This window comes from Leptonotus elevatus, chromosome 1 (genome assembly GCF_054856555.1).
Source record: "Leptonotus elevatus isolate MCC_2025b chromosome 1, RoL_Lele_1.0, whole genome shotgun sequence".
Classification (NCBI taxonomy): domain Eukaryota; kingdom Metazoa; phylum Chordata; class Actinopteri; order Syngnathiformes; family Syngnathidae; genus Leptonotus; species Leptonotus elevatus.
Window position 1 is genome coordinate 34568883 of NC_141239.1, and position 23514 is coordinate 34592396.

Below are 23514 nucleotides of genomic sequence, written 5' to 3' on the forward strand. Positions count from 1 at the left end.
AATTAACTGTATTTCTGCAAAATTCTTAGATCAAAAAGCTGTAAATAGAAAAACCACGAAGCATTGTGTAATTTACATTAATATGTTGTAAAACTCTGAACCAAACACAACTGTGGATTTGACAGTAAAAATGTTTTTCAAAAATATCAAATTTGGGGGAGAATTCACAAATTACTGTAATTTAAACAGTTAAACTGTAAAACGGAAAACATTGGGACAGTTAAAATTACATCATTGCAATGTTAAAAATACACTTTGTCAGTAGGTTCGTTGGTACATTTTGTTTATGGTGGCGTGGATCAGTGGTAGAATGGTCGTCTTGCAACCCTGAGGTTGTTGGTTTGATCCCAGCGCAGTATGACTGTGGAAGGTCTATGAGCAAGGTAATGTAACTCCACTTGTTCCTGATGCTGTGTCATCAGCAGGTGAATGAGTAGTCAAATTGCAAAACACTTTGAGGGCCTTGTAAGGTAGGAAAGAGCTATACAAATGAAGTACCATTTACCAAGAACATGCTGCATTTATACAATTTTATTCTGTAATACTTGCATTTTGTTTATTGTACACTGAATCCCGTTAAAATTGAGAAGCAGTTACTGTTTAATGAACAAGTTGTTATGTAAAGTTGTTTACATTTGCACTGTATTTTTTACAGAATTTCTCTGGCAAACACAGCTGACAGTTTTTTTCCCATGAAAACAACAGATTTTTATTTTATTTACTTATTTTACAGGGTATGCTGTGCATGGGCACAACTTTGGTTCTTTCACACTGGAATGTCCCTAATACATGTGTTAAGTACTGCATAACAAAACTGACCAATAGACTGTAACTGTGCAGGTGGCGCTTTGACATTGTCTCTACTCGGAAGCAGGGACAGCGCACGTAGAAGTACGATGAAGGACTTCCTGTGGGTGGTCTCTGTGACCTGGCCTCAAAATGCTGTGATGCTTTGAGAGCACATCTGTTGTGTTGTTTCACATGAGAAACACAGGGAGGGGGTTGTTGACCTGGCATTTACCTTTGTCTCACAGCGTGCAAAGCAAATCAGTGGCTCGCCCACAAAACACCTGCACTCTGTTAGCAACCCAGTGCATTGAACTCTCTGGGGGGCTGCACAAAAATACCAGCTCAGACCCCCACCCCCGCATAGATTTAAAGCACAACAGAGGCAAATGCATCCCGAATCTTAGGCTGCTTTAAAAGAAGCCTTACCGTCAGCAATGAGGTGCTCCGGCACATGGAGGATTACACGTACTGAGAGGCTGCAGGATATGTGAGAGCAGTAGACCAGGCTCATCACGCAGCTGATGACACTGATTAGAGTCAGTGTGGTCTTATTGATGGGGCTCCTCGGGGAACCTGCTGCTGGGAACAAACACACAGAGGAATGGGGATGGATCGACATTGACATATGAAGTGCTGATTTCATTTGAGTCCTCCCACATCCCTTCATACATGCAACATAAACATCAAACTAGTTATTATATAAATAAGCTAAAACAATAGGCTCACCAGCAATAAATCAAGGCTATTGGATGAATACAACGGGCCTTTGGGATGCTCGGATAAGGCACGGTTCAATGGCACTGAAAGCATTGCCATCCAAACAAGGATGTGGAGCTAAATAAGAATCACGGCTTTAAGACGGTTACGGTTGAGTTTTCCGTTTCTTTTTTTTTGTCCTCTTCAGGCATGCTGACAAAATATTGAATACCTCTTACCCCAGCATGTGATATCCAAGTGACCTCATATAAGTAATGACCTTAAATCGAAATGTTCTTAAATTATATATATATATATATATATATATATATATACACATTTTTTTGTAATCATTTATGCTGTCAGTATTTTTTTCAAATATTGCCTGAGATCTGTTTCAAAGTCGATATGAGTCAATGTTACTCACTGTAATGTGTCATATGCTAATTGGGTAAAAGTTGACAAGTTGCAGGGCTCCAGTTTGATATAGCGTGCACGTGCGCTCCGGCGTAATAATTGGCGCATCGTGATTTTTGCGCCGCTGCAAGCCTCCTTTAGCATGCTGGGGAATTTGGCAGTCTAAGTCATTTTATTTATAAATAAATATGACAACAGCGTGCATTGAACTCTCTGAATCATTGTAGAAATACATTCATTGAAGTCATTCATTATTCTGATTATTATTTTTATGATATTTTTAACAGCTATGGGTGGGAATGTGAGGGAGTTCACACACGGACATGAATAATCGGGTTGGAAAGAGGTCTCCAAGTACTCACTTTACAGTAGTGATCAGCAGTGGCAAACTTTATGTCACCGTTTTGCAGTTTCGTAGAAACATACTTTACATGTCAATCTTCTGCATCGACTCCAGACAGTCTATTTGTGTGTTTTTGCAATGTCAATGAAAGATTTTAAAGGGTTTGACTGGAGCTGCTTTTATTGGCTGGGAAGTTAGTCGGCTGTGTTCACGCCCACAACGGCCCAAATACACATTTTTAACGGTGCTTGTCTGCGAAAATACCAACAGAAAGACAATGCCACCCATGTACACAATTACACTGCACATTAACTGGGCTTGCGCCGAGCATTCAAATGTTATCCTTCCTTGTAGAAAGAAAACATTCTTTCTTCAGCATCTAAGAACATCCTTGCTATGAGCTGTTTATTATTTTCTATTCTTAAACCCATCTTTAATTAAAGGGGTTGGCTGCACATCTACTGTAGAAGCTTGGTTATGTTTGTGACACCTGTGCACATTGAGCTGGAATAATTGGATTTTAGGCATTGCAAAAGCCTTGGAACACGTTTCGACAGCGCTTTTTATATTAAGGGCATTGTCCTTTATTTATGTTCTTATTTGTTTCCTTTATACATATCATTACAGCTCATTTAATCGTATCCTTACAGTTCATGGTACAAGTTGCAAGAACATGGCATGCAGACAGATAAAAGCGTGCTGCAAGACGACAATTTGACAGCACTTTAAACCATCTTCCATAGAAATAATATTCATCTGTAATATTATTTCAAAATGTGGTGCCTCCAGATGCAATGTATTAAAATGTGAAACATTGACACCACTGATTTTGTTGAAATCGATATATCTAAACAAATTGTGCACGCAGATGCAATGATATCAATGGTACATGCTCACAGCTGAAACATCTCATACCATCAACACCAATCATATGCATGTATTTAACTTATTATATCTATAATAAGTCAGAATCATGAGCAGACAACATTGGCGCTAACAACCGGTTACAATCACCATTAATATTACTTGTCATGCGTTGTGGAGGTGCACACCATCAAACGGTGAGAGAAATTGTGAAGTGTTAAATCCTCCTTACCCCCTGAGCCCCACGCGCTGTTGGCGTTACCATTTCTCATACCTCGGCTCCGGCGTCGACTGCGGTTTGGGTCGGTGTAAAAAGCCAGCTGAGGCTCGCTGTCGGCCTCAGTGCCAGAGTCTCCGTCTGGGTTCAAGAAATTTGAGCCCGCTGTTGGATTCACAAAAAATAACAAATGAAAAAGAAGTGGAAAATAGCCCTGTAGAAAGAAATGTATTGATCGATGGTTCTGCCTGGCACTTAGTAACTGGATAGTAAGTGTAAATGTAAACTTCAACAGTCTAACTTTATCAAACTCTCCGGTTGCACAGAAAAAAAGTTCTGGCACGCAAAGACATACAGACCCTACATATTTTTCAAATTCACTGAATATGTCACTACAATGACCTTGTGAAAACATTATGCCAAGGAGAAGTACAAATGAAACCACTCAATAATCCTGAGCTATGTTTTCATTTATAATACGATCTGGATGATTATAAGTTTATACTGACGTGAGAATGTTTTCCTTTTCTTTCCAAGTAGGATGATGGACTAAGCAACTATTTCAATGCTTAACTACGATACTAGTATGATCTTAAGAATAAACCTTGATAGAGTATATTATGATGATCAAACTGCTTTCAGTATTTGCATAATACAATTCAACTGAAAGCCTTTTACAAGAGGCTTTTATTATATTTAGAGGGTGTGTACTGAGGCTTGTCTTACAAGAGTTAACGGATTGTGTTTCACAATGTGGCGTGTGTGTGTGTGTGTGTGTGTGTGTGTGGTGGTTGGGGGGCTCTTTCAAAGCAGCAATGATTTGCTGTCTCAGTGAGATAAATGTGAAGGGAAATAAAAGTCAAGCTCATGTTGCCTCATGACAAGAGCTTTAAAAATCCCCAACCAAGACGTTGTGATTAAACTAGAAGAGATCCATTTGAAACAATCGCTCGACAGAAGGTTCAATGTGACAAACTACTTGCTATTTTCATCTTATTGTATACAAGAACGTCACGATGTACTTATCATTTACACCTTCTCTATAAAGCATTATTATTAGTATGATTGAGAATGAATTTAAATCAAACACACAAACCCAATAAACCTGTTTAAACAAAATATCAGCGCCCATTTTGCAGTAAATCAGCAATAATAATTAGCTAATTGTATCAGTATAAACACAGATTGAGCCAGACATCAAAGTGTAGTTATGGGTTCAGACCTACAGTAAATCTGACTAGTCACATTAATACATTTACAAAGTCAGCCAACTTACAAACATAGCAATGATTTAAAAAGTCATGTGGCAGGGGGGCTTGTAGAATGTGTCGATCTGCCTTGTTTGATTTTTGACACATTAATTTGGGACTTCCTTGGAACTTGAAGGTTAAGATTTACTTTCGAGTCACACATTGTGACTTGACTCCTACCTCTGCAAATATGTCCTCTTCCTTCAATGATTTGACAGAGTAAATTTAAATTGATAGCTTGCTTCTGAGCAAATCACCTCAACATGGTAGAGGTATGCTAATGAGTACATAACAAATTTTCTACATTGGTAGCGTTGCAGCATGAAGGTGTCTTCACTATTTTAGGTCATGAGTGACTAACGCTACTCAGTAGGCGTCTACATTGGCTTAATATATGCTACTAAAATGCAAATCAGAAAACATTATATATTACTGATGCCTTGTTGACAACATGTATGCATTTAGGGTTTGCGTGTTTATATCATAATAATTAAATTGTTCCAACGTCATTGTTGTTATTGTCATTTTAAGCATACATGTATGTAAATCACAGATGAAGATGGGCGCTAATGATTAAAATCGATGATTGATTATTTGGGCAGCAAAAGAATGCATCAAAAATAATCAAAATACATGTGTGTCTTTTATAAGGAGATAACGGATCATACAGCATCATCAAACAAAATTTTACCTTCTCCGTGTTAACACTATAGGAGATAATTTTAACTCTGGTACAAGTAGTCCAAAATGTAGTTTTCTATGACCTGAAATGAATTTTGTGCATGGATGAACGGCAATATACTGTAGATATATTTGTATATGTATTATTTATTTAGTTTTTACGCATACCCATGTTGGAAAAGACATGGAATACTGTTTCAGAGGTGCGCATTGAGAATTTTTGATGATTCAATTTACAATTAAATTAACGTAATTTAAAGTTAAAGCATTTAACCTTTGACTCAGTGCTGAATTGAGACTATTAGGATAAGTTCCATCCATCCATCCATCATCGAAACGACCGGTCCTTTGCAGGGTCACTGGAACCTATCCCAGCAGACATTGAGCAAGAGTCTATAGTCCTGTATATATCTTTGACAGCTTACCACTCAATCAGCAGGCAAAGCTATAGGCACTCTTTAAACACTTTACAACTATAGTCTCCAATTACTCAAACTTGTTTGAGTTCAGCCTGTGGGAGGAAGCCAGCACTTTCTGCAAAACACCCACAGATACGGGGAGAACCAACTGCAAATACCAAAGGACCCAACCAGGTCATGGGTTTGAATGCAGAAATTTGTGATTTGACAGTGCTGCTAGTGGTAACTGTGCTGTTAAAGAAACAAGTGATCATAAAATGAATAATTGCACATAATTAATCCTAAGGGTGTTAATTAACTGGCATCACACTGCACCACTGGTAGACAGTTTAAACAAATTTGTCTCACCATGTAATAAATTCAACAGTGCATGTGATCTACGTGTTGTGTACTGATGGGTTTAGCGCTTACGAGGCAGGTGAGCTGACAGGAAATCTCGCTTTCACATCAGCTTGTCGTTACACACCCGCAATCTATTATTTGCCATTTCAGAAAACTCCCAAAAAAAAAGTAAGTACTTGTGAAAAATGGAAAAAGAACATCTGCTTTGAAATTGAGTGATGGAGAGCACTATGTACTAGTAGTTAGCAAGTCTGCCTCACAGTTCTGAGGTTCGTGGTCTGAATCTTAGTTCTAGCATTTTTGTGTGGAGTTTGAATGTTGGCCTGTGCTTGTGTGGATTCTCTGCAAGTGCTGCACTTCTCTCAACAGTCCAATAACATATATACTACTCATAAAAAGTTAGGGATATTTGGCTTTCAAGTGAAATTTATGGAAAATGTCAAAAGTTCACGCTACAGTGACATCATAGCTTGAAAGTAGGACATTTAAGCAGAATGATGCACTGGTGATTTTGTCATCTCAAACAATTAATTGAAAGAAAAGTGAACAATGGTGGGTACACCACAACAAAAAATGTCAACATCTCAATAACTCGTCATGTGCCCTTGAGCATCAATTGCAGCTTGACAACGATGTCTCATGCTGTTCACTCATTTGTCTGCTGAGGCATGGCATCCCACTCCTCTTGAGGTCATTGAGGTTCTGGGGTGCAGAGTTTCCAGCCTCCACACGGCGACTCAGCTGATCCTACAGCTTTTTAACAGGATTCAGGCCTTGAGAAGGTGCAGGCCATTCCATTTGAGGTGCACCAGTCTCTAACAGCCATTCCCTGATGATGCCACCTCCATGAGCTGGAGCATTTTCGTTTGTGAATTTTGCCGTTAAGCTCCTTGTTAGAGAACAGCAACTTGTGCAAAAAGTACTGAAACATTTAACAGTTGGACATGTGCATTCAAAAGCTTAGTGAAGGTCACATTAAGTTTACCTGTAAAGGTTTTAATGCATTTTAGGCTCGTCTAGAAATTTCACCCCAAAGCCAAACATCCTTAACTTTTTGTGAGTAGTGTATGCTACGTTAATTAAACATTCTCAATGGTCCATATGTGGGAATGTGAGTATGAAAGGTCGTTTGTCAAGGATGCAACCCGCCTTTCACACAAAAAGTCAGCAGGGATACGCTCCGTCTCACCTGCAGCCCTATACAATATATATTTACGTATGTATGCACAATATGTATGTACGTATGGATGGATGGATATAAATCAAATAATTGGTGTCCTAGCATAGTTGTGCACATATTACACATTAAGTCACATATTTGAAACTGGGGATTGCAAAATATGTTATGGTACGTAAGTGCAGTGGGTGCATGGTCGATATGGATAATGATGAAAGAAAAAAATCATTAAATTAAACTTTGGCCCTCAGTAATATGGAAGGTATAGAACTTCTACAAATCCATACGAACAGCTGCTCTCTGAAAAAAAAAAAAAGATATCTGTCATGTCATATGTACTGAACGTAACGTAACAAATGCTACAAGTTTAATAATTCATTAATTAATAAAGGTGCCATGCCATAAGGTCACTTGTTGGTGGAATTGTGGCCACAGTGCATTCTGACACCGCCACGGCATAGTGATGGCCGGGTTCCCCTGGAGGAACATTTGACACCCGGCCATCTTGCGGCAACCCAGCGAGCACTGTGCGGGTGACTGAACAGGGCCAACGAAGACCTTCCCCAGCTGGTTCTCAATGTACACTATACCTGTACTGATTTATTATTGTTATTATTATTTTAATACCGGGTACACCTCCATGGTGACCTCGCAGCCGCCAGAGGGGACTGACCAATGTGTGTGTACCGTATGTGTGCCTGTGTCACTTATTAAAACCCTGAGAAGCATTTGTAGCAGATTGAAAATAACTTGACAAAGACATCCTCCACGCAATGTGCTGAACACAGCACAATTCTGGTTCTGAAATGCTTTGGAGTTTCTCCCAAAATTAATTGAAGCGCTTTAGTTCTTAACTCCTCTGAGATTGCCAGCTGATGACACATCTTAAGACACTGTGCGTTGTCGACATCAGTCAATTTTGAGTTGGCGAGCAGCAACTGTAAAGTTGGCGAGCAACAACTGTAAAGTTGGCATGTACTTGAAAAACATTGGCGCCAAATTCAAATTTGGTCGTTTCTGCATACTTTGGCCTTTCGAAGGCTACTGCATGCAAATGACAAACTGCATAGATCGCAACTTTAAACCTTAAAACAGACTCATTTTGACATTACGCTATGCATAAAACAGTGGGAAAATGGGATTGTGATGAAGGGCCCCTTGAAGAAAGATTTCAAATGCTTCAAACTAGGTCAAAGTATATTCCTATTTCCAACCACTGGGAAAGCAGTAGAACTATTAGCACACAGTACAGCACTTTTAATGGTCACTGAGGCAGATAGTTCTTTCCAGAAATACTCCATCTGTCTTACAGTTTTAGTGAGACAAGGTTTGCGAAAGAACTGTGGGGAGCCGAGAGGAGTTGGTTCATTACAAGAGCCTGGGAGAGCTATTATCTTGTGAACAAAAATAAATAAGTGAGCTTGAAACAGTTTCACACCATGAGGTTTGAAACTGAGCACACCTAAGCAAAGCAAATAAATCTTCCATAGGCAACTGGATACAGAGGCTTAAAGATGAGTGGGACACACTGTTGAAGGCTCAAGATGAAGAAGCTCCTTTCCTGTACAGGAATTATTGTGTGAAAATTAATAACTTCATCTCATTATTATGTTTTGGTTTTCTTTTTAGATTGTATTCTTTGTTTGGGTTCATTATAGCGTTGGTTAGGTATTCAGTATCCAATATCCAGATTGAATTTATTTCAACTGACAACTTCATCAAAAAAAAAATAAAATAATAATAATTAATTAATTAATTAATAATAATAATAATAATAGGCTTTCCACATTTATAACTTTAAAAAAATGTGGTTCTTGCTCAGTGTCGGTCGCACCAACACAATATTTTATGGAAATCCATGGTGTATTTTTTTGTTATAATCCAACTAACCAGCATACAGACAAACAAAAGCAATATGTTGCACTATGTTGCATATGTTGTTTTCTTTCTAAAGTTCATTTATTTTCCAGCTGTAATTCATGATGAGCTGTAACTCAGTCCTCGAAGGCCGGAGTCCCGTAGGTTTTGAATGTTTCCCTTCTCCAACACATCTGAAGCTCATCGGCAAGCTCTGCATAAGCCTGATAATGATACTATTCATTGGAAACAGGTGCGTTAGAGCAGGGAAACATCCAAAACCTAAAGAAGGACTGAGTGTGGACACCACTGCTTTAAAAATTTTTTTAAAGCCATCATATTATTTTTAGAAAAAACATTTAAAAGGAACCCCAACTGTAATGACAAGTTTGCTATATTGTATTTATTTGGTTGTAACTAACATAACTATGAGATTCCTTTTTCAAAAATCATTTTCAGTTCAATACATTTTGTAGAAACTTTATATGGACGTACGCCGACTTTGTTATTTACGTCGCAACGCATTCAGTGCGTAGAGACGTAGAATGGCAGCTGGCTCTCTGCCGAGCAATGAGAAGCGTCTATAAAGAAAGTAAGGTAAGCCTCGTAGTCTTCCTAAAGGGACGATCAAAACTCCTGAATGCGTCTGGTGAATGACGAAAGCACGGCGTGGGGGAGGGTGACTCTCCCGATCGCATGTTGTTTCTTTAGCAACGCTATAGCGACTTACCTTGCTTTCTTTATAGACATTTCACATTGCTCGGCAGAGAGCCAGCTGCCATTCTATTTCACTACGCACTGAATGTGTTGCGACGTAAATAACAATGGCAGCGTACCTCCAAATAAAGTTTCAACAAAATCTATTAAACTGGAAATGATTTTTGAAAAATAAATCTCATAGTTTTGTTAGTAACAACCAAATAAATAATATAGAGCAAACTTGTCATTACAGTCGGGGTTCCTTTTAAAATTCCACAGTGCCCTCAGTTGTATGATTATAACAATGTAGCAGTGAAAGCATATACTTTGTGGGGAAATGAATTGGTGGTGTTAAAATAAATGTATTTTCTTCTCTCTGTCAAAAGGGTAAATCAGTGGGAGCGAGTGACTCACTGCGATTGTTGCTGGAGAGACGTTTTCGCTGGCTGGTGGAGGTGTTGTGTGGAAGCAAGGTGTTCTGCTGGTGGTTACTGTCGATTGGACTGGTGGTTATGATATTGTCTTTATATTTGTTCATCAGGGCAAGCTTGTTATCACTCACTGTGGAAGACAAAATGTAAAAAGTGAAATTAAATAAATGTACACATCATCACATAAATTAAATGTAACATTAATATGGGGCTTTCAGTTTGATTAGCCAGACTGTAACAGCAAAATATAGACTCCCTCAAATGTTCACAGATGGTGTGCACTTGCTGTGTGGGTTAAATGCAGAGGTCAAACACTGACATGGATGTAGGTATCATCCATTTTCTAGACTGTTTATCCTGCCCAGGGTCAATGGGAAGGTGGAGACTATCCCAACTGAATGAGAGTGAGAGGACAGGCTGGCCCTGGATACTGTAGATCATCTGTCAGTCACAGGGCGGACACAGGAAAAACTAAATACACTCGCTTTAACTGACATCCACTCTCACCTAGTATACATGTTCTTTGGTCTGGAGGTGGAATTTAAGCAGATAAAATAAATAAATAAACAAACAAACATGCTGGCAAGATTTGAATCTGCCCATGTTGTAGATAGATACAGCCAAAACAAATTGGAAAAAAATAAAATAAATCACAACTAAGACAATCAGATCCTTACCGATAGAGACTAGTAATGCAAGCAAAATTGCTTAGGTGGTTGGTATTAAGGCCTAGATACACCAATTTGACGTCGGGAGTCGGACAGCCGTTTGATCAGTGTACAAATTACTGTTGCAAAGTCGGATCGAGTTGGAGTACATCAAGGGGGGGGCAAATGAGATTGGCTGTTAGCTAGCGAATCAGTGCACGGGGCAAGAAGAGGAAGTGACAAACACGGATAAACAGTACTGATGGGAAGCCTAGACTTCTTGCGCATGCGTTGAAGGTACGTAATAGTCTGGGTCGGTGCAGTGTGTATTTACGTCATTTTTCTACGCAACATGTCGACGTCTGGGCCAACACCACAGGGGTAGGCGTCGTCACATTTGGCCGACGTCAGATTGGTGTATCTAGGCCTTAAGTCCTCATCATTCCTTTTATTCTATTTAAAGCTAACTAACTAACTAGTTTGAGAGCAGGCAAGGAATCGAGTGCTCTGTCTCACTCGCCACATTAAAAATGCACGATTACAAGCTTGCAAAAAATATATTTTTTAATAAGTGTAACTGTAATTTGATTACAGTACATGCCTTTTTCAATCAAATTACGGCAGATGTATTCTGTTACTCCCCAATATTGGTAAGAAGCCAGCAGCAGTCAGAGATAGAATACATTGAAAAAAAGGAAAGCAAACACACACCAAGTAGTAGGAGGTGCCGATGTTGAGGAAAAAAGTCAAAAATCCAAAAAGAGCATCGCACACTCACTTAGCAGATGTCAAAAATACCTTTTGATGTGATGTTTCAGCATAGCCTTCATCATGTCATCATTTGTTGAGCCACAGCATGCAAATGTGCCGAAACGTCACATTAAATGTATTTTTGACATCTGCTAAGTGAGTGTGTGATGCTCGTTTTTTTTATTTAGAGATATAATACACTCATCATGCACAGAGGTAGGCACTTCCGTCCCAGCCGTCGATGTGAAGTTTAAAAACAAAAAAGCAATACACGGACTGAGAAGGACCATCTGTACTGACACGGATCGACAGACAGTCTGAAAACCTGCTTCAGTCGGTTCTCAGTCCATGTATTTTTTTACGGTTACGTGTCAAAAAGCACTTGTCGAAAACGTGACCACTCCTCAAAAATGTGGGCATCTGTCAGCAACGAGGCTGATGGAGCGACGGAAGTTCCCACCTCTGATCATACACGTCTTTTCAGCTATATACAAAGTACACCGTGCAAATGCAAGTTATGTAGAAAGTATGTTTGTGTAAGGCATTTCAATTTCTTGTTCCATCTGCACTGCTTCTGAGTATGAGCACCTGGCTCTCCTCTGCACATTCCTGATGTGATTATGAATGGTTGTCTATGTGTGTCCTGTGATAAATTGGTGGCCAGTCCAAGGGGTTATCTGCCTTTCAGAATTGGATTATTATTTTTTTTTAATAGAAAGTGGGTAAAAATGGATAGCTGCTTGGATAGATGTCAGATACATGTAGAATGGTCCGACTGCCTGGCTCATCCAATGACTTAAATTTACAATATGTGTATTCTAATGTAAATGTATTTGAATTAGGGGTGTCAGGCGATCAAAATCGTAATTAATCGCATGACTTTATTAGTTAATTCACCATTAATCACATTTTATATCTGTTCTAAATGTACAAAAAAAGAGTTTTCATACTCTTGCTAACATAAAAGTGGAAAAAATGTTAAACTATGGCTGCATCTTTTAGTCGTTGATACAATAATTCAATAACATTTCAAAAATAAAAAATAAAATTAAGTTAAAATTACAAATATGTACTGTAATGTGAAAAACGAGTGTGCTATTGATTTGTGTTTAAGTCATTTTTTTGCCACTAGATGGCACAATTGTAAGACATTGGTGACAACTCTGTATTTTTCTTTTCATATTAAGAGCTATCTATCTTTAACATAAAATAACTTGTGAAATTCTGCACATTTTTAAAATTGTAAAATACAACTTGACCCCAGTCTCCTCAAATATAGGCATTATCATTAAATGTATAACTGCTCAATTTTGACATGGACGTGTCTGCTGCGTTGCGACTACACTACACTACACACACACACACATATATATTGTTTCAACATTTTTAATGAACTTACCAGGAGTCAGATCCATACTATTCTTGTCATTGCATCCCTGCAGGGAGTCTAAGGTACGGCTGACTTGACTTGCAAATTCCTCGCCTCCATTCATGCACTCTCGCTGCAAATGGTGACGCAGGTCTGTGATGTCATACTCGTACCTAGCGATATCATAGCATTCAATTAGTGTTTTGTCATTTAGTATTACATAAATCACAAAAAAGTCTTCAATGGGGCATTTAAGTGATTATTTTCTCTTTTTCTGTCATGTATGCTCATTACTATAACACAATGTTCAATCTCCCATCATGCGTCCAAACCCTACTTGTACCCATCCAGAATTGGAGTCTCTCGGATACTGAGGGTACCGCTGGAGTTTGGCCCCTGACCCCGGGAGTTCCTCAAGCTCTCTCGGGCCTGGCCTCCCATCAGCACTGAGGGGATATAATGGATCTCATTAGCTGCCTCAGCGCTGGCACTCTTCTGAGGCTGAGGGATCCGGCGGCGTTTACACCAGCGACGGCGGGTGTAGAGGATGAGAACCAGACATAGGATGGACAGCAGAAGGGCAATCATCCCACCCTGAGGGATTTTGAGAAAAATGACAGTGGAGACATAAGAAGAGACACAAGACATAGGACCAAGTCAAGACAAGACAGGAAAAGTCAGAGAATGTTGACACTAACACCAGAAGCACAATTTGAAATGCAATTGTGAATGTAAGTGGCTACTGCCTTTTGACATTTGTACCCATTCTACTCTATAGACAGAATTTGGCCATTTCACCTTGACAGGAATTATTAATGCTAAGAAGATGAAATCCGCTAATTTATGAGACAATGTCAGCCAGGTGTCAAGAGGATATATTAAACTACTTATCGCCCATGATTTGTTCACTTCATCCATGCTGTACCTTGACTCAAAGTTCCGAGGTCAACCATGGCCATTGTTAAAGCTGTGATTCCTTCACAGAGAATTTTTGTTATCTCTTTTACATCAGGATATCTTGGGAGGAACTGAATTAAACAGTGACAGATCACCCAAAACCATGAAACCCTTAAGCCGCACTGAGAAAACCTTTTTCTCTTTGTCAGCCAAGATTTCATTTTTATTCTTTGAGTTATGTGTTGGCTCTTCACATGTCTTGCTCTAACAGACATTTTCGGATATTACCCATATGATAGGCTAATGCACAAGAATGGCTGCTTCTTTGCTATTATAACTTACTTCACTTAGAACTGTCATTCCACCAAAATATTCACTTTTCAGGATACCCCAAAAATGGCATGTTTATTCAACCATTAACATTGCATCATCAAAGAGAGAAAGCCAGTTTCAACACTTTAGATTGGGCAACAATTGACAACCACACGTGGGCTGACAAAAAGTATAGAGTTTTGATAAATATTAATTTTGCCAATTTTGCAAGCGATAAATTGTTTCTAAAATAATACATTTTGGGATATTCTACTATATTGTCAAATGGCTGTGAAATCAAAAACAAGTGGCACAATATTGCAACATGATGAACAGCACATGTCAAGACCACAAAAAATCTGGGGAGGGAAAAGTCACATGTAATACTGCTCAACTTACAACAAGCAAAAAATAGAGACAGAAGTCAACGTGTGATGATGATTTGCTCATACGTGTATTCCAGCAAGCGCTCATACCGAATGATAGGGTTAGGTCACACCATCAGATTCATTTTATCTCATTTGCTCTCTGATTTTAGTGACATAAGGTCATTCTTAGAACTGAGAGATCCTCTCCTGCTTCATACAAATGGAGAAATTTGGCAATGGGCAATTGATGAGAAGATTAAGGGTGTGTAGTCAATGCTAAAGGCAATTTGATGGATAGGATATAGACATACACTAACCTTGTAAAGTATTGAATCAAAGAAGTGTGGTAAACTGAAAACATTTGGTTTAACAACAACAAACCATTTTCCTGGCTTGCACCACAGCCTTTTTCAGTTGTTTCTTTGGGGGAAGGGAGGGGGGGGTACTCGTTGAAGTTTCCCTTTTAGTAGGTAAAAATCCATGTTTTATAGGGTTTAAAGTCGAAAGATTGAAAGTTTGGACCATTGATATACAGCCATTTTTCCATTTCTTTGAAAATGGTCAATCAGATTGAAGTTTGTCCTCTGGTTGGGCCACTTAGGGGCATTCCAACGACCCTTGTCAAATGCCAGGTTTTTGTGAAATCAAGACGACAACGACGCTCTCATTTCAATAAAATTTTGCTTGAAAACGCTTGGTTAGGGCGACGAAACAACTTGCTTGCTTGACCCGCTCCCTGGCAAACTGGTTAAAGAATTGGGGGAAATAAATAGGACCTTCTATTTTAAATATTATAAATGTATCACTTTCTACTGGCACTGTTCCAGTAGCATTTACAACTGCTGTTATTCAAGCTCTACTTAAACGACCTAACCTCGACTCAGAAAGTCTCTGTAATTATAGGCCAGTGACAAATTAACCGTTTACCAAAAATACTTGAAAAAGTTGTTGCGCAACAGCTAAATGATTACATGGCAGCTAACAATCAATATGAACCTTTTCAGTCAGCATTCAGGGCTATTCACTCTACAGCTCTTGCTAAAGTGACAAATGATATTTTCCTAGCAATGGACTCCAATACCTCGTCAATATTAATATTACTCGATCTAAGCGCCGCCTTTGATACCGTCGATTATAACATACTACAGTATTAGAACGTCTCCAAACATGTTTTGGTATTTCAGGCTGAGCAACCTCGTGGTTTTGTTCTTACCTCTCAGAGAGAACGCACCATGTAATCCATTGCAATGTGACCTCTGAGTTATGTAACGTTACGTGTGAAGTCCCACAAGGGTCGGTACTTAACCCTCTCTTGTTTAACATTTAGATGCTTCCGTTGGTGATATTATATGTAAATATAACATAAACTTTCAATGTTATGCTGACTGTAATTATATTTGCCTCTACAAATAACAAATCCGCACAACTGCAGTAATCTGGAGGGGTGCCTCGCCGAAATTAAACAATTTAAAGAAACATGGTCTACGTATATAGAATTTTTTAACCTAAACTTGGATTTTAATTCTGCCTGTTAGCGAGAGCCACAGCAGCGTTATAACTGGCATTGATGTTTCTGTATTAGGCAATTTGTAACTAATGGTTGTGTTTCCATAGTCAGGAACCCGGCTGCTGCCAGCGGGATCGAGCGGATTCACCTCCGATGGGCACCAGGGGTTGATATTCGGATTCACGGCATGCCAGTGGGTTAATTCTGTGGGTGCTGTCCCCCCTGGCGGGGAGTGGGCGGGTCTGCCCCTCTGTTGGCTGCTGGGTGGCGGCTGCGTCTTGGCCGTTCCCTGGGTCTCTTGGGGGGTGCTGCGTTGCGGGGCTTTCCCTGGTGTCGGGGGCGGCGCCGTTCCGGCGCGGTCCGTCGCTCTGGGCCCGGCGACGCGGTTCGGGGCCTGTGGGCCGCCGGGGTGCCCGGTGGTTCCCTCTCCCCTCCCCCTTCCTCCCCCTTGCTGCCTCTCCCTCCTCGCCTCTCCCCGCCCGTCCTCCGCCTCCCTGTCCCCTCTCCCTCGTCGCCCTTCCTCCTCCTCTCCCCCTCTCCTTGCGTCCCTGCCGCTGCCCCCTGCCCTTCTTGTCGTCCCCTTCCCTCCTCCCTTCCCCTTCCCTCCTCCCTTCCCCTTCCCCGGTACGCCTTCCTTCCCCTCCCCTGGGCCGGGGGCTCCATCCATGGCCCGGGTCTCGGTGCTATGGGGGCCGGTGGGGGTGGCTGGGGTTTGGTGTCGTGCCCGCCCCGCTCCGGTGGGCGTCCTGACACCTCGGGCGGGACCCAGTATCCGGGGGGCGAGCCCTATCGCCCCGCCGGACGGGTCCCATATGCCCGCCGGGGTCCTGGTGGGGTGGGTGGGGGCTTGGTGGGTGGGGGCTTGGTGGGCCGGTGCGCCTCCTGCCCCCGCCCGGTTGGGGGGGGCCCCGCTGGTCACACCTCTTAACTCACTACACTAGGTTTGCACAATACACTTTTATAGACATATAGGGCACATAACACACTTTGGGGGGTGGGGTAGGGTGGAAACACCGTCTTCACCCTACAACTCCCCTCCAATTTTAATACACCACACAACTTGTGGGTGGGGGAGGGGGCTTGTGGGGGTGCCATCGGTTGGGGGCCGCAGTATAGAGCAGTGCTGCGGTCCCCTGTCCGTGTCGCCACCCCCCCCCCCCCTATCTATTTTTTTTAATGCACCACATACACTCAGCAACATGCTTGGGTGGCGGGTGGATCGGAGCGTGGGAATATCATTTCCATCGGCTCCGGTTCACCTGCTCCTAATTTTAATGCACCACACACACACACTTGTATATACACTGGGTGGGGTCACATTCACGGTTTAGGGGTAGAGTTCGCCAGTCCACGAGCTGGCGGACTCAGTAACAGGGGTTAATTTTCACAAAGAACGCTGGGGTGACGACCGGGGCCTTCCCCCGCTGGGCCTGGGGTTCGGGGGTGTCGGCCGCCCTCCGGTGCCCCCATCTCCCCCTTCTGCCCCCGGTGTTCCGTCCTTCCACACGGCGGGGGGTGGGGTGGGCGCGGCTGCCCTCTCCGCTCCGCTGTCCGGCCCCTCTTCGGCGCCGGTGCCTGGGTGCGGGTGGTCCCCGGGGGCTGGGGGTCGGGGGTTGGGGGGCTGGCGGTTGGTCGGGGTGGGGTCGGGGGGGGGCGGCTTTGTTGGGGGGGGGCGGTGGTGGGTGCTGGGGGTGGGGGGTGTCTGGGGGATTGGGGGCATGGGGGCGGCTGGGGCTGGGTTGGGGTGGGTGGCGGGGGTGGATGGGGGGCGGGGGGTTGTGGGGGGGCGGGGGTTGGGGGCCGGTGGGGTGCCTGGTGGGCCTGCAGTGCCCCGTCCTGCTGCGTTGGGCCGGGGGCACGGGCCGTGTTGGGGCGGGGGGCGCTCCTGCTCCTGGGTTTGCTCTCCGGCCGGTGGCCCTGGTGGGGCCCGGGGGTCGTCCTTTGGCGCTGCCGCGGCCTGGGGGGCCCTGAGGTGTTGCGCTTGCTCTGTTCCGGCGGGGGTCGACGGCTCCCCTCTTTGGTGGAGATTTTCATGCATGCCAGATCCACCACACCAGCATCTACCGAAACTCAGACACAATCTGTTTCCTCCTCAGGTTATTGAATCGGTGGAGGCTGGTGTCTCGGATCTCACGCGGCTTCGTCTGTCCTTCCTTCCTTTTCTCGGTCTCTCCGTTGGTCTCTTGAGGCCTCCCTGATTTTATGTTTTTTGGATTTGTTGGGGTCTGGATGTTTCTTGGGCTGGGGAGGAGTTCTGGTGGGGGGTGTCTGGTCGGTGCTGGATTTCACCTTCCTTGGTTTTCTTCGGTCCCCTCGGGTCTCCTGGTGTTCGATTTAGGTGAACGGTATAAGATTTTTTTTCTAATAGGTTTTCTGGTGAGCTAACAAACACACGCACGCACGCACGCGCGCACGCACACACACATACTCACCCACACACACACAAAAAAAAAAAAATTATGTATGTATGTATGTATATATGTATGTATATATGTGTATATATATATATATATATATATATATTTAAAAAAAAAAAAAAAAAAAAAAAAAAAAGAGCAATGATGATGACATTTCCGAATGAACAATACTGAGCTCTTAAAAAAGAAAAAAAAAAAAAAAAAAAGAAAGAAAAAAAAAAACATTTCATTTGTTGGTTGCATGGTGCATCAATCTGTTGATAAACAAACACCCATTAAAATAATTAACTCTGAGGGTGAAACATTTGTGAGGATGAAACATTTACGAACATTTGGCCTTAAGCTGTCTTTTAATGCCCATAGCCTTTAATGCATGTTAAACTGATACAATAAACTGATGAAATGTTATATTAAGGCAATTCTAGTTGTGTTTTGGATTTTATATTTGTTTCTGACAATGTGAGTTGCGTTAAATTTTCTTAAGCTACACTAACAGGTGAACTGCTTGATTTTTATTTTATTTGTTGTAGAGGGGAGCCTGGCTTCTTCCCTGCCGGACGTGATGATCTACATCCCTAGAGCCACGGTCCTTCCTTGCCTTCAGCCACCGCCCAACCCACAATTAGACCCAATCCGATTTGGCACTTCCCGCAGTTGGTGAGTCCATGAGAAGGGGGACCTGAATTGCCTCTTCAGACAGTGCCAGCAAATGGATGTGGGCCCGTCCACCAGGCACTCGCCATCGGGCCCCACCTCCAAATCTGACTCCAGTGGGGTGCCCCAATGATCATTTTTAATTTGCGTTCTTCTTCATGGGAGGGTTTCTGAGCTGTGCTTTGGTCTGGTCAATCCCATGGGACCCTTTTGCCCTTGATAACCCAACCAGGGTCATAAAGTCCCCAGCAACATTGGGACATACAAAGCCGTACACCATGATAAGACTCAGGGAGGTTATGTGTGCAACTAACAATTCTAAATAGAATTTTAAGATTTTATCTGTTAGTTCATACATTTCAAAATAGTAGACCGACATGACTGAAGTCAATGTTCCAGTCATCCACGACAAAAATGTAATTACAGCCAGATGTCATACATTTTAAATGATTATAAATCAAAATTGACAGCCCCATCAGCCAAAATGACCACTCATGCATAGAGAGGCCTAAAAGAGGTGATGTGGAAAAACTGTAATGTCTGACATTACTTGAAATCAAAGTGAGGACTAAGTGGTTTGTATCCGCTAATAGAGCCAATAAAACTCAACCACACATCAAGCTATGCCATTGCTCCAACCCCATAATCTACTTACTAACGGATGAGGATGATGTTTTAATGGTACCAGGGCTCCTTATGACTAACACTCCTGAAAAGAGGACACATGGCCTTTCTCAGTCTGACAGAGCAGGCAAGAGCTGAACTATCAATCTGTCACTTAGCTCAAATTGTTCTTCCTTCCAGAGACTATCCCATAGCAAAAAGAGCAACAACAAATGGTTAATTTTACATATTCTGTACAGTATATTCTTTTCATTGTGAAGCTGCAGATCGACTGCATTCTATATTTTATCACTATCCCTGCATACACTCAATGCTTAATCACATGGTTGTCAAAGTATAAAATTTAACATGTACAATTAAATGAATTTGAACTTGACTAATGATTCTTATTACCGACAGACTTCACGAGCCAGTGCTCATTTTGACATTGAACAAATGTCAAAGTCACAGCCCCATTTCCCAGCGATCTTGTAAGAGTATATGTATTAAATAAATCATGATTAATGACAGAAATTCAAATGTATGTGTGTGTTTAAAGGCTAAAAAGTAAAGTAGGCCTATTTTAATTTGTGTTTAACGAATTACAGGTGAAGACATTTTCTTGTCACATCTATCCCCAAGAAAAGTGTTGCAGTTGCAATGTCATAAACAAGACCATAAAATATTACAGTAATGTAATAGTTACAAACCTATCCATACATTTAGAGCACGTTTAATTTTATTTCATTTTGCAATGTATGCTCGTCCAAAATTTATTCTAAACACTTGGTTGGTTCATGCATATATTTTCATCTTCGGAGCCTTACACTGCACAAATGTTACTAGCTTCACGTTGCTTTCATTTCCAAAGTTCGACAACAAGTTTCACAACTGCAAAACTCATTTTTGTACTTGTTCAGGTGTGACTAATGCACTTTGTATCATAGAATGTGCAGTAGTAATTCATCATGTTTCGACAAATGCAGTACTTTAGAACAATTACAAATGTGTGGTAGATTGCAAGGAAAATAATAACATAGGTGTTTTGCATCAAACCATCATGATATTCAATTACCAAAGGGAAATTAATGACTCTTATTACAATCGCTTGGTTGAGAGACTAGCCGCATATCTAGAAAGTATTGGCACAGCGATATAGGAACATGGACACTAGTGAAAGTAAATTTAAAAAAAGAATCACACTTAACTCATTCACTCCCAGCCATTTTCACTGAAGCAACCCCGTTTGCTCCCGTCTGTTTTACTGGATGTTGACAGATTTTGCAAGGCCCACAGAATATTGTGTTATATGGCCATAAAAACATGGCACCTACCAAAAGAAAGATTAGAGGCTCTTCTTTCATCAGGAAAAAAGTATATTTGTATCTGTTTCTTTTTCATTATTCACAAATATGTTTAAAACTGGGGGGGAACGAGTTTTTTTTTTTGCAACGTGGCCCTGGTTGATCTCTTATTATCTGCTGCCACCTGCTGGCCGTGTTTGTAATCACTACCATTGCTTCAAACATTCTCTTCAGTTCAGAGGCTGCATCATAGCCTTCTGTGTGCTCTAGCAAAAAGGAGCATGGTAATATTTAAAATGGAACATATTTATACGTTTTTGGGAGCAAATTAGTTAAAGGGGGCATATAATGGAAAAATTTACTTTTTAATATTTGTATGGAAATGTCTCTGAAGTGCAACCCAGCGAGTAGAAGATTGAACAACCACATAATTCTTTACTTATTTGTCCATTTCTGAAAAGGTAGCTGTGATCAAGCAGGGTTTTTCCTGTCTCAAATTGTGGCAGAGGTGGTACCATCAGGAACTAGAAATAAGAAATTACCGGTATATTAATAGAAAATTGCCATTAATTTCATGCAATTTTAAGGAAAAATACTATATCGCGATATATAGGTATTTCTTTAAAATCATCTGTCATTTTGGGTGGGGAATTTTATGTACTAGTGGTATCGGTATTTGGTATCATTATTGGTGACTACTCAAGAGTTGAGTACCGTATCGGCATCGGTCAGAAAAAAAGTGGTATTAAACACCCTAATCCTGACCATGCGCCATGGCGTGCATCTATTCATCTGGCAAACTTTATTTTGCAGCCAACTACTTTAATTTAAGAATTCCAATAAGAATATGACTTCTCAAATTAAGGTAAATTTAGATAAATGGGAAAAGTGAATACAATAAATATGTCTGTGGCACCACAAATAAATTATATAACTTGAATGATACCCTGACGCATTCCGAAACAATTATTGTTGTGGTATGACGAAATTATAAAATACTATCAGTGGGACGGGAGAAAACCTCTTAATTGTACTTGTCACAGAGGAAAGGGCGATTATCGTTACCAAACATAAATTAGTTTAGTATTTCTTTTCAAATGTCTAAACTTGCAAAACATTGGGAGAAAACAAATGGTATAAGGTGTACACTTGGAAAAATATGAATGTATGTGGTAACCTTAAACTGGTTTAGGAGAAGGACTTATCTTGTACTTTGGATGTGAAGACATGGGAGAGGATTCTCTCCGGAGCCGAGGATTGCATAACGGATGTTAGAAGTAAATCTATTCAATATAAAATAATTATTAGATATTATTTTACTCCTTCAAGGAGTTTAAGATGTGGTTATTCTGGGAAATGTGGGAATGCAAAAGGTACACTCATAAATTAATTGTGGGAATGTTCTAACACCCGTCCTTTGTGGAATAGTGCCATCAACTGTATGGGAAATTGTACTCCTCCTAGATCACCAAGACTGTGTCTCCTTGGAGACAGAACTATAGCACCTCATCGCAGTAGATCTGTGTTTAGAATATTGAAAACTGGATTTATGACTTGTGCCCGGGTAATTTTAAAATGCTGGAGGGCACCTGATAGCCCAGCACTAAATGCTTGGAAAATTCTTATGATGGACACTATAGCTTGTGAAAAAAATGTGTCCAATGGGTGATGGGATGATATTGGTAATTACATGTCAGAAAGACACAGCTAGAATTTACAACACTTCCATGTTCATGTTACTCTACACTCTGCTTCATTTAGTAAATTGCATATTCTGTATGTAAGATACTGAATTACTTTTTTGCCTGTATGTTTTGTTTGTTTTGGGGTTGATTTGTTTGTTTTGTGATTTTTGTATAGATAGATATTTTTTTTAGCGTGAGCTAACAGTTTATCGATTCTGATAATACTTTTGTCTACTATAAATGGGGATGGGGTGCCAATGGTTTAGCATTCATGATAATAGTGATATTTTCAACAAAAGCACGTCACAAACGTGTTTTTATCACACCTGGGAACTGTTTTTAACTGTGAGCAACTAAATGTCTCCTTTACAACATATACACTGGCGTCAGGCCAAACTTTGTACCTTCAAAATCATCACTTTTCAGGAGACCCCAAAAACGGCATGTCGTTTCAACCATTAACAGTGCATCATCAAAGAGGCTAAGCCATTTTCAACACTTTAGATTGGTCAATTTGTAAAAAATAAAATAAATGAAAAAAAAAACGTCTATCACAATATAGGCTATGTTACTTCACAATAACGATATACGACGATATATTTTCAGTTTTTCTATTAAAAAAAATTATACAACACTATGACTATTTTCTTATTTTATTTTTGAAGTGACATTAAAGATCTGTATCAAAAGAGAAATGCATCCAGTAGGGCTTTAAAATTATCAAATATTCACAAAAGAGGCACAGTAACCACTGACATTTTTTTTTTTTACAAATGTAGTCTAAATAAGGGATACAAAAAATTTTGGGGACAGAAATTG

At 40.8% G+C, this 23514-nt stretch overlaps 1 protein-coding gene across 8 annotated transcripts in view; it reads right to left on the reverse strand.

The window, feature by feature from the left end:
• The window catches only part of astn1 (astrotactin 1), a 309454-nt gene that overhangs the window by 210883 nt on the left and 75057 nt on the right, over window positions 1-23514 (reverse strand). For 2 of the 8 annotated variants that reach the window (XM_086094559.1, XM_086094610.1), the window contains exons 3-7: window positions 13286-13542; window positions 12979-13121; window positions 10166-10312; window positions 3342-3491; window positions 1216-1365 (exon numbers count right to left, since the gene is read on the reverse strand). In XM_086094559.1, the coding sequence (XP_085950685.1) occupies window positions 1216-1365; window positions 3342-3491; window positions 10166-10312; window positions 12979-13121; window positions 13286-13542 (847 nt within the window). Of the gene's footprint in view, window positions 1-1215; window positions 1369-3341; window positions 3492-10165; window positions 10313-12978; window positions 13122-13285; window positions 13543-23514 lie in introns of all 8 variants that reach the window. The other 6 variants (XM_086094600.1, XM_086094593.1, XM_086094620.1 and 3 more) reach the window with 6 other exon arrangements.